Below are 11,997 nucleotides of genomic sequence, written 5' to 3'. Positions count from 1 at the left end.
GCACTACTGAACTGGTGCAATAAGATAAAGTGAAAAAAAATATAGTTGTCTCATTCTAATTTATTGCACTAGTTCCGCAGTGCAGCTAAAAAGAACAGACCAATAGTCTATTGGTCTAGTGATATCAGAGAGTAACCTGGGCCTCAATTCTGTACACGCTTACCGACAACTATTGATGTCGTTAACTGTATTGCGCAGCTTTTGTATATCGTAGAAAACCTGCGCAACTCCGTTAACGATATCGATAGTTGTCGGTAAACGTGTACAGAATTGAGACCCTGAGAGCGGCCAATACGACATTTTCTGCGACACCGACTTTCTGCACTGGGAAAGGACGCCATCTGCATCCATTTTGAGAGGGGTACTACGATAGTACATCCACTTTCAGGTCTCGGTGGTAAAAACTTGTTCCTCATCAGCTCTCTTGAAAGCTTCAAGCCCCATTTAAATTTTCAATGTTGGAACAAAAATATAAAGATAAAAATTCCATATCAAAATATATCCGTATTTTCGATTGGTCCCGATCAAAGATATTCTCTCTCTACCGCAGGTTATCAACCGGGAAAATTATTTTTCTGTTTCAGTTGTTGCGGAAAGCAACAGCAATCCGGTGGACGCGGATGCCGCACCGGAGGATCCGGTTTGGGCGAAGCAGAGTCGGCTTGAAGGTAAGTTTACAAAGTTTACTATAGTCCTCTGTTTGACCCTTGGCGATCTAGAGCTGGGATATAATTTCCGGCTCGACTTGAATTACGATCGCAGAGGGTAAACTACTCTTTTACTCGCCCGCACTCGTTGGTCAAATCTGATGAGCAAATGTGAATTTTTTGTTACAGAGTTGAAGCGGAACGTGGCCGGCTCTGACTGCAAGTCGTTTCGGTGAGTCAAAATGAAAAGAGAAACAAAATTCTGCATGACGGATGTGGGACTAAAAAATATCGTTCGAGTCAATGCGAATTGCAAATAGATACTTGCATGTGTGTATTTGTGACGTTGAATAAAATACATTCCTCGAAACAATCAGGGGATTACTTGATCGATAGCCTGCATTACATACAAGATTTAAAATACTGAATGATTCTCTTTTGATGTTCAGTCATCTGAATAAGAGAATATTCATATGTACAAACGCGATACCGACATCAGCTGCTTTATTTTTATTTTTCAAGCGGGCCGCAGAATTACTTAACGATTTAATTATTTGACAATATTCAATTGTCCGTATAAAATATATTCATACCTAAATGCCGATATCGTTAGCTATTTTTCTTTTATTTGCAAAACAGGCTGTAGAATTATTTGGCAATATTGTCCATTCATTACAATCCCTATTGTCTCGAGTAGCGTATAATGCGCGTAGAAATTGCGCCAGCGCACGCCGAGCTTGAGGTATCCTCGCTCGCGTGCCTTTGAATATCGCGACCGCGGTTGTCAATATACGCGTTTTTACTCGCGTTGCTAACAAAGAAAATTACGATCGCAGAGGGTAGCAGCAGAGGGCTGCAGAGGTTAGCAGCCGGTCTCAGGGTTGACCGATAACAATACAGTTGCTGCAATTTAACTTTAAAAAACAGCGGCCTCAGGTCGCAAGAAACTTTTTATCACGGACTAACCTTTCGAACGGAATGTTCCCGAGAAGCGCTCTTGAGATAAATGGAAGTTATAAGCGAACCTCATCGATAGCATATTTAAACTTTGATATCTCCTGAAGGTCTAAAGATACAGGAACGCTCTTTTGCAATACAGTTCTATATCAACCCTACTTTGACCATAAAGCTCGACTTTCAATTCACAGTAAAAACGGAGACATTAACATCACAAGTTAAACATTTTAACCTACTATATCTCCTAAACGGTTCAAGATACAGGAACGCGCACTTGCAACAATGTAGTCCTATACCAACTAATCTTACCATAAATTTCTACTCTCAATTCCCAGTAGAAGCGGAGATATCAACGGAGAAAGGTTGGAAAACTTTAACCTTCGATATCTCCTAAACGGTTAGAGATACTACCCTGTTTCTGGCACCAAATTAAAGTACTCTCAAAACCCTACATTTTGCCGTAAATGCAACACGTGCATTTTCCTAAAAAACGAAAAAAAATGATTGGCGAAAAAGGACAACGCCGACCGCCAAGAAAATGCAAACCACCGACCTCAATCCCGCGTGTCCAGCGTACTTCCGCCAAGCCACACGCTCTTTGAGAAGCTCGCTCCTTCATTTGGTTCATGAAGCACTCGCGATTTTCAATCGCGACTTTCTTACAAACGCTTCAATGCTACGCCGTATCTTTAAGTGCAATGTTAATTTGTCATGCAAATCTATCGACACAACGAGTTTAGTCGAAATCGATTGCTATTGATCATCTCGTTGGATTCACGCCGAGAGTGAAACGTCAGTCTCGGCCGTGTGTCGGGAGGCACAATCTCGGCAACGTTGCGAATCAGAGCGAGATGGAGAGAACACATTCCTCTCTCTCTCTCTTTCGCTTGGCTCGTCAAAACAAGCCGAGCGGAGGGCAGGACTTCAGACGGATAGACGGGAGCAGTTTCTCTGTGTGTGTATGCCGACTACATTCTTACATAGAAACGTATGGCAATTGAAAATGTTTAAGCATATACCCTGAGATTCTATTTGTTGCGTTGACACGTGTGTGTGTGTGTGTGTGTGAGTGCGTATATGCACACGTACGTCACGCACACTTTCAATGCAACACATGCACACGGACACAACTGCGCTAAAAAACGCCTGCCGGAGTATAAATAAATACTAACGTAACGCTGAAATATTTTGGAAAAATAATTTTGGGTACACACAAAATATTATCTTATTATCATATATTTATATATCGATATAAATCGTATATAATCTTCATGATATTAATCATATACAATCTCAATTCTTATTTTTTTTGTGCATGTTAACATGTTAATTCATGTTACAAATGCATAACAATGCGCGAGACCGTGCTTGTCAAGTAGGCTATTATGGTTATAGCACGGACATAAACCGCCTGAAAGTGGATGTAGCACGGACAGCCACCAGATGCAGGTTTTACCGTCGAGACCTGAAAGTGGATGTAGCATCGTAGTTCCCCTCTCAAAATGGATGCAGATAGCGCCCATTCCCAGTGCGAAAAATCGGTGTCGCCGAAAACGCCGTGTTGGCCGCTCTCAGCTTCCTCTCTGGTGATATTTAACATATAAAAATTTCAATCTTTCGTGAAAGAAACTAGTTTTCTCTTTGTCTCATTGGACCATCATTTATATTTTAAATTGCAAAGAAAAAGTAGTAACCAAATAATATTGAAGTCAGTTCAATATTATAAAACCATTACTTTTTATTTTATTTAGAAACAAAATCTATTTCTCTTTTAATAGATGTTTATTGTACTTATAATTTTATATCATAATTTTTAATTTTAATTTACACACATAATAAAATACTAATATATAACTTTCCGCAAAATATGTTACTATTACGAAGAGGTTTATTCCTTTCTTCTTACAAATAAATTGAATATGTCTTAATAAAACACACAATAACGCAGATATGTTAATCTAAGGAAATTCATTTTTATATTACAAATACTAAAATAAGAATAATTCGCGAAGTAAAATAGGAAAAGTATATGTCAAAATCGATGTTTCTTACAATAATGCAAAATATCACAGTTTATATGTTACATTTATAGATGATGAATAGTACGAGCATAACCCAGTGTATGGATTCATCATCGTACATTCTTTACAACTATATTTCATTTTTTTTATTATACATATATGCATATATATATATATATAAGTATATAAAATATATATATACATATACACATATATACTCTTATCTATATACAAGTTAAATTTTATAAAGCTACATATCAAATTTTAATGTCTCAAGAGGTCTCATTTTGTTTTTTCCAAGCCTTCGCGGACGCAAGGAATTTAAGATTTGGTCTTTGCGACTCGTCCTCCGGGAACACGAAGTCGAACACCTCTTCCCAACCGTCATCATTGCCGTCCTCGTCAACAACACGTCTTCTCTTCTTCACACGTCGCGGCATCTTCTCCATGATCTTCGCGAAGGTATCGGCAGTGCCCTTTTCGTTCTCAAAATCTTTCCACGCCTCCAATAGCAATACACGACTTTCTGTGTCGTTGCTGGATCTCAATGCATCGTTACCGCGCTCGAAGATCCGTCTCGCCAGCACGACATTATCCGGCGCATCGTCATTCCCCGGATTAAGAAGCTCGAACTTGGCATAGGCTATCCACACCTTAACATGCAACGTTCGTTCCAACAGCCGCTCAAACAACTGCCTGGCATTCTCCGTCTCACCCTGTGCGATCTCAAAGTCGATATACGATTTCCATAGAAGCTCCGGCATATCCAGTCGCGGCCGTGCGATCGCGAACTCATATATGGCACGTGCACGCTCGATCTCGCCCAGCCGAGTTTCCAGTTCGGCGAACCTCATCCACGTTGTACAGTTTTCCGGGCCAAACTCGAGGAACTTCTCGTATAACTTGCGACACCGATCAAACTCCACCAGCTGTATTTCCAAATCGATGTAGCCACGATACAGTTTGTCAGTAGGACAAATACCCAACGCAAATCCGAGGGTCTTCCTCGCCTTAGTCAGATTCCTTTGTCGTATCTCGAAGTACGCATAGAGCAGCCAAATCTTCGAGAAAGTAAAACGCTTGTGTGGTATTAGCTCCAGACATACCTTGTACACTTGCCGACACCGCTCGACATCTTTCGCTTCCAATTCCTCGAAGAACGCGTACTTAATCCACAAGTAAATATATCTGCGCCAGAATTGTTTTTCCTTGGTAAGCGGCACATTGGCAATTGCACGCTCGTAAGTTTCGCGGATGACGTCGACGTTACCCTCGGATTCTACTAAACGCAGATAATCGAACCACGCGTCATAATTAGCCGGATTCTCTTTGACTTCTTGCTCGTACTGATGCTTCCGCTTGCTGACTATCACATCTTCGATACCCGAGCGGTCGCCGTACTTTTTCTCGTGGATCGTGTATGCCTTGTAAATCTCCTGGGTGTTGCTGCGCGGTATGTGTTCCAGCGCGTACTTGTAGATGATGCGTGCGCGATCATGTTCCCGTTGACCCTCCTCGAACTTGGCGAACGCCAAGAACAGACGTTCATCCAGGCCTTCGTCCCCGTAGAAATTTACTGCACGCTCGTAGACTGTGCGCGCACCCTTGATGAAGCCGTATGATTCCTCGAAACGCGCGTACTTGATCCAATGGCGAACGTCTGGATGCACCATCACAAAACGTTCGTAGATCTGCCGAGCGCGTTCGATCTCCTTGTAACGCAGTTCGAACTTGATATATGTTTGCCAAGCCTGCTCATCTGGCTCCCACTCCATCCACCGTTCGAACACTTGGCGCGCACCAGCTATGTTTTCCAACGTCTCCTCCATATATGTGTATTTGTACCAAAATTGATTGGCACGTGGCAATAGCGTGACCGCTCGATCCCATAGATTACGCGCATGGTTTACTTGGCGATTACGCATTTCCATCTCTGTATACTTCAGCCAGAGCGCTATGTTACGATGATCCACTTCAAGTGCACGCTCATATATGGATCTTGCACGTTGAATCTGTTTCTGACTTTCCTCCCATTGCGCATACTTCATCCAGTTAGTGATGATCATACGGTTCTTACGGATAATATCCTCAAAAGCTTTGCGCTTGCGATGCTGGTAATCCGCAAGCTCATGTGGGTCTGAGATCTTCTGCTTTGGTGGTGGTGGCAGTATCTCTAGATCACGCTCCTTTGCCTCGCGTAGCAGCTGCTCTGCAGTGATCTGTATCTCTGCAGGCGCCTTGTTTTTCACCTTGGCCACCTTAGGCATTTTCTGTGATTTCTCCATGATTTTTTGCTGCACAGATGTCACTTTGTTAGTTTGATATACAATGCTTTTGTAACACTCGCTATTGTACTATATTATATTATTTTTACTATAACGAGCGTGATGATATTTTGTTAATATATGATCCAAATCAACTATTAACAAAGTCATTTTATTTTTCTTTTGGTTTACTTTCAGTAAACAGTTGTCTTAGAGGTTATGATTTTAGTCGACATAACCATGCAGATGGATTCAATTAATCAGAAATTCCTAAATAAAAGATATTAAGAAAGTACTTACAAAGTCAGTTCTTAGACGCTGTAAATTGTTCAAAGTTAGTTAAAATACTTTCAACTAATCAGACTAGCAAGTGATCCCAACGCATACTTAGCATCTACACGGTAGCGTTTAATGTCTGCGCATGCGCATGCGCATGGCTATCGATATAAAATCGATTTTTATGAAGTCGATTACAAAAAATCAAATTTTGTACGCGCCAGTATAGAAAATTATAAGAAATTCTATATATTATAACTCTACATATATTATATATAGGGTAATCTTCTGTACTGTAATATATTAAACTATCAAACTATCATTACTATTTCGAACTATTGGCAAAAAACAAAAAAAAATTAACAACATAAACAAACTTGAATAACCTGAAGTTATCGGCAAGATCGTTTAATTGGACGCTCACAGGCGTTAAGTAGAACGGCACGGTGAACGATTTAAGCGTTGCGAGTACTATGTATGGAACGTACTCAAACGTACTCCAGATATATCTGCGAAAGCAGCTGACGTTTAATTGTGACGTCACTTACGTCTGCGCACGGAGTCTCCCGCGTGGGAGAAGTTACCACGGCAGCGCATCACTGCTCGCGAAATGGATGAGAAAGTTGAAAATATGTATGTGTTCGCTCCGTACGTAGTTTTCGAGCATGAAGCGGACGGACCGGAGCGTCCGAAGGCACGAAGTGGCCATCGTATCGCCTGCGACCATCGGAATCTTTATTCGTATGGAGGTTTCAATCCATGTGTATCTGACACCGATCCAGATATGCGCGACGACCCAACGTGGATCATCAGCAAGCCGTTGTTCAAAGAACTATGGCGATTCAACCTGGCAAGTGAACGTTGGCGGCGATTACCTGCCCAAGAAACTATGCCGAACGAACTAGCCTCGACCGCTATGATCTTACGTGGTAAGACACTTATGGTGTACGGTGGTACAGGTGTGCCATTTGGTGAGAGTTGTAGCAATCAATTGTACATTTGCAATGTGGAGGATGGTGTGATGAAACCGGTACTAGCTTGTGGTGATCTACCTGAGCCTCAGTATGGACAGGTACTGTGATGGAAGAATTTTTCTCTTTCTTTCAATATCTCTATAATTTATGCACTTGCAATATAATTATAGTATAAAAACATCCATGAACAAGACTAATTTTATGTTTATGAGTACTGCTTCAAATATAGAGACAAAATAGCAGGTTTGTTTCATCTCTGCTTATTACTTATTTGTGTACAAACAGGCACTGATATGTTACGGTTGTTATCTATATACTGTTGGTGGTACCACTGGTTATGAATATACCTGTGACATCCATCGCTTTGACCTCAGAATCGGCATCTGGCAAGCAGTATACATTTGTTTGGGCAGAGACTCATTAGAACCACCTGGTAGATATCGCCATGAACTAGCATGTGATGGTGAGATGATCTACATCTTGGGTGGTGGTACTTCCATGGATGCCTTTGGGTTTTCAGTGAGTAGATAAATATAGTTTTCTTGAAACAGATAGCTTTCTGAATATACAACTAAAAGGGTTAATATAACAGTATTGCAATATAAATATGTAGAAATGTAATAAATTTATCATATGATACTCGATGTGTAATGAGAGATTTCTCAGGAAATCCCAGCGTTCAATCTGCGGTCCAATAAGTGGGAAATATTGAGCACACATGGTGATAATGATGACAACACAGTACCAGCGCCAAGACGCTGTCATGGTTCTGTTCAGTATACAGATGAGAAGACTGGTGCTACCATAGTTGTTATATCAGGTGGTTATGACGGCGATCGCGTCTTCTCTGATGTTTGGCGACTGGACCTTAGTACGTTACAGTGGACATGTTTAAGGACATGCATCCTGCCATGTCCATTGTATTTCCATTCAGCAGCACTCACCCCAGAAGGTCGTATGTACATATTTGGTGGTATTATCAAGGAGAACAATACGGTTGGTTTTATATAATTATATCCTTTTAAATTATCACAAATATTTTATGCTTTCATGATAATATACATAATATCTATTTAATTTTTTCTTTTTAATATAAAGATTTGAATCTTATAAAAGTTATTTTCTTTTTTTGGATTTAAGTACAATTCATTCGTAATCAATTTTCACTGTTTGAAACTCATATTGTTACAGATACAAAGGACAAATGCGGTTTTATCCGTCTGGCTAACGATCCCGAAGCTATCAGAAATATGTTGGCAAGCATTAAATCATTATTGTTTGGACTTACGAAATAGATCGCCGGACGAATTACTGCGCATCGGAATACCTTTGAAATTCGTGCAAAGACTTGATTTCTACGACTTGTGAACAACGTGACCAACAGTTTTCTCAGTCCTTCCTTGACTCTTCAGCTTCTCTAAAGCTTGCTATATACTTTAAAGCAGGGATTCTTAACCTGAAATTTTGGATTTCAGAAAATCAGATTTCTACGGCATTCATGAATATATTTTAGGAAATCCGTGAAATTATAAATAAGAAAAAGATTATGATTTTATCTTCGCTAGCCTCTAATAGAATCTAGCAAGTACTTTTTTTTTATTTTATTTTGGTAACTTTTAAGGAGATGCCAAAATGTGTTGATAATGTTGAAATGATTAACAAAACGTCAAATAAACATAGACACACGATCAGACTATCTTTTTCGTATTTCTTATACATATAAATCTTATATAAATGTATGCTACTATGTTTTACTAAGTATGCTAAAATAAATCAACACACATTTATATAAGATCTATATGATCATATATGAGAAATACAGAAAAGGTAACATGGTTGGCTATTTGTTCCTGTTATTAACATTTTTGGAATTCGTTATCTATTTTAGAATCTCCTTATGTATAATTTCAATATAATTATTGATTCTTTTTATAATATATTCTTTTTCGTAATTTTATACATATGTATATTTTATTTTATACATAAAAAATATCCTGAGATTTTATCAAATTACTAAAGAAGTCTATGGTACAAATCAAGATTTAGAATCCCTGCAATAAAGCATCTAATCACGTTTAGATCATTACGGTATTTATTGGCTTGTGTACTTCTTTTTACTATGTTATTTGTATGAAATCGGCAAAGGAAAAATCAATTTCATCGCTATTGCGTTTCATTGGTTCAATTTGTCATGTGCGAATTGCAATAATGGACCATTCGCAAAATAGACTCTCGAATCTGCAATTCAGCATTAACCCTTTTGCTACTATATATACCATACATACGTACGGTGTATATATACGTAATCGAAAAATATCTTCTGCATTACATACATCGTGTGTGTGTGTGTGTGTGTGTGTGTGTGTGTGTGTGTATATATATATATATATATATATATATAATGGAAAATATATATACGTATATATATAGAAATCCAATGCCGGAACAATGGCATTCTATCCAATACTATTGCCCTTTTCTCGTATACATAATGTAAGGGACTTGCTTCGTTTTTAATCTGTCGATTAAAGTTTCTCATCACTATGTCAATTCGTGCATGCATTTCGACGTCACACAATCGGATATCTTGTACACAGCAAGCACTTTTTGGTTGCAATGCGCTATAGCGAAAGGGTTAATTCTAACTCACGGCTTAAATTATTGTGAGGATTATATTTTCTCGATATTAGAAATGTCGCACTGGTCCACGCGGCATTATCTATGTGCAAAATGTGTACAGATAATATAATTATGATTATTGTGATAATAATGAGTAAAGAGTTATATTTATAAAGGTATATAGTTCGTTATTAGCGTTATTTAACATTGTACAGTGTACTCATTATGCCTTCTCGCTGAAGTTCTGTACATTGATACCATTATATATCTTCACTTATATTCATTTCTCTCCAAAAATCTTAGAATTATCGAGATTATTATACTGTGGTAAGGTGAAACACTCTATGCAGCACAAAACGCATGAGATTGACGTTGAACGTCGAAGTAGAGACTGCCGGATTCGAATTTTACGGATGTTTATCCGCAATGCCTATATAGAGCGACTGATAAATCGACAGAATCGCTCGTTCGGTAAATCGAGCCTCAAGAGTCACGGCCGAGGATTGAAATCGGTATAATTCTGCAATTCGAGTTCGATCTTAGATGTGACACAAGATTGTGGAAAATTATAATTACCCCAACTATAACTTGGATTTCGTTTATTTGCGAACAAACTTTAGAATTATTATCGCCTGTCTGTGATACGCAAATTTCAACTTAGATATTCCATTTTTGATCCTTGGTCTCGACTGTTTCTCTTGTCTTTTCTAAAATATCTTCTGGAACGTAACTTGCGAAAGAGCGATTGTATTATACGGAATCAATATCGAGAAGTAATTTTTTTGCTAACTTTTAGAACGCCTCGAACTTGGAAACGTTATCGTCGTACGTAAAATCGACGTGTTTTTATATTATCTTTCGCTGTGTGATTTATTCTTTTGTAAGAAAATAAATCAGATATTGTTACAAATCGTTTTAATTCATGATGAAATTTTCCAAATTCCGCAGGATCGTTGAATTCGCTGAAGAAATCAACACGCGTTGTTTTTACGTACATATCGCTAACGGAGGATCTAGCTAGAGAATTCTAGCGTTCTAGAAAAAAGATGTTGAAAATCGATTCATGGGTACCTATTATGGAACTCGTCGGAATCGATTCCGATCTAATTTATTCCGTTATTTCCTAAATTTCTATTGTCTTTTCTAGGGGAAACGGAATTATTACGATCGGAATCGATTCCGACGAGTTGCATAATAGGTACCCTATTCTAGTGTTATGTCAAGGGTAAGTCAAGAGTAATCGCTGAATCGCGTAACAATCGTGTAACAAAATTTTACGTTACGTAAAGCAACGAATGCGAGTTTGGATTATCTTGAAAATTCAATCGAAGGCTTTTGAAGGTCAACATACGTATCTCGAACTGGCGTGTTAAATATTTCAACTTAAATTATGTCTACGGCGTGTTTTGTGACTGGCGTACGAAACGTTGATTGTGGTCACGTTATTTTAGTTAAATGAAAATTTCTCTTGAAATTGAATACGATAACATTTTTATTCTTTTTACTTTTGTTTGCTTAACAGAAAAATTGCTCTTAACGAGTTTACTTAACGAATTAATGAACTTATCGAATTTTCTTCTAGAATATCTTCCAGTTTACAGACAATAAAAACGATCGATCCAATTATTCTTGAATGTGAGATACTAAAATGTTCCGTACGTTAGTTGTAAATCATATTGCGTGATATTATACGTCTTAATTACGCGGTAGGGTCTCCCGGTGCTGTTTACTTAAGACTACATTAATTGTATATTTAGCCGCTCGACTGATATAAAAATAGAGAACGAAAGAGAGAGAGAGAGAGAGAGAGAGAGAGAGAGAGAGAGAGAGAGAGAGAGAGAGAGAGAGAGAGAGAGTAAAGGCTGTAAATACAAAAATGGAAAAGAAAAATACAGAAAGATCAAATCTCCCGATTCAGGTAATTTTATTTAGCGAACCTGCGTTATACTTTCGAACAAATAAAAATAGCAGACATGTTCCGTTAAATTTAATTCAAAGCATAATACATCCTAAAATCATTTTGAATATACTCAGGACACTGCTAGAGCACTGTTCAAGACATCCTGGGCATATCTAAAATAATTCTGGGACGTCGTGTGCTATCTGAGCAATTCACGTCGTAAACTTACTATCTTCTTTGTAATCGATTAAGAACGTAAATATTATCGACTCGAGATCGGACTTACTCCATTTATATATTTATCGCTTCATGTTCAAACAAAACTTTACGTGTAACTTT

The 11,997-nt window shown here is 38.3% G+C and overlaps 2 protein-coding genes across 2 annotated transcripts; one reads left to right on the top strand and one right to left on the bottom strand.

Moving 5' to 3' along the window:
- Positions 1–3,848: 3,848 nt before the first annotated feature.
- crn (pre-mRNA splicing factor crn) lies at positions 3,849–6,312 on the bottom strand. Its single transcript, XM_011139176.3, has 2 exons — positions 6,190–6,312; positions 3,849–5,919 (listed from the first exon to the last, which is right to left on the bottom strand). The coding sequence occupies exon 2, from the start codon at positions 5,908–5,910 to the stop codon at positions 3,898–3,900; it is 2,013 nt and encodes a 670-aa protein (XP_011137478.1). The 5' UTR covers positions 5,911–5,919; positions 6,190–6,312; the 3' UTR covers positions 3,849–3,897.
- A 395-nt stretch (positions 6,313–6,707) lies between these two features.
- On the top strand, positions 6,708–9,016 carry slim (scruin like at the midline). The gene is made up of 4 exons (XM_011139166.3): positions 6,708–7,237; positions 7,425–7,658; positions 7,806–8,135; positions 8,331–9,016. The coding sequence occupies exons 1-4, from the start codon at positions 6,776–6,778 to the stop codon at positions 8,505–8,507; spliced, it is 1,203 nt and encodes a 400-aa protein (XP_011137468.1). The 5' UTR covers positions 6,708–6,775; the 3' UTR covers positions 8,508–9,016.
- Positions 9,017–11,997: the final 2,981 nt, after the last annotated feature.

Source organism: Harpegnathos saltator, unplaced genomic scaffold (assembly GCF_003227715.2).
Source record: "Harpegnathos saltator strain DR-91 unplaced genomic scaffold, Hsal_v8.6 scaffold219, whole genome shotgun sequence".
Classification (NCBI taxonomy): domain Eukaryota; kingdom Metazoa; phylum Arthropoda; class Insecta; order Hymenoptera; family Formicidae; genus Harpegnathos; species Harpegnathos saltator.
This window is presented reverse-complemented; position numbering and strand designations above follow the sequence as displayed.

Excerpts from the sequence above, each read along its gene's own strand:
- slim (XM_011139166.3), top strand. The coding sequence starts at position 6,776 with ATGGATGAGAAAGTTGAAAATATGTATGTGTTCGCTCCGTACGTAGTT. Across the intron at positions 7,238-7,424 it reads CTGAGCCTCAGTATGGACAG|GCACTGATATGTTACGGTTG; the intron begins GTACTGTGATGG and ends GTGTACAAACAG. Across the intron at positions 7,659-7,805 it reads TGGATGCCTTTGGGTTTTCA|GAAATCCCAGCGTTCAATCT; the intron begins GTGAGTAGATAA and ends GAGATTTCTCAG.
- crn (XM_011139176.3), bottom strand. The coding sequence starts at position 5,910 with ATGGAGAAATCACAGAAAATGCCTAAGGTGGCCAAGGTGAAAAACAAG.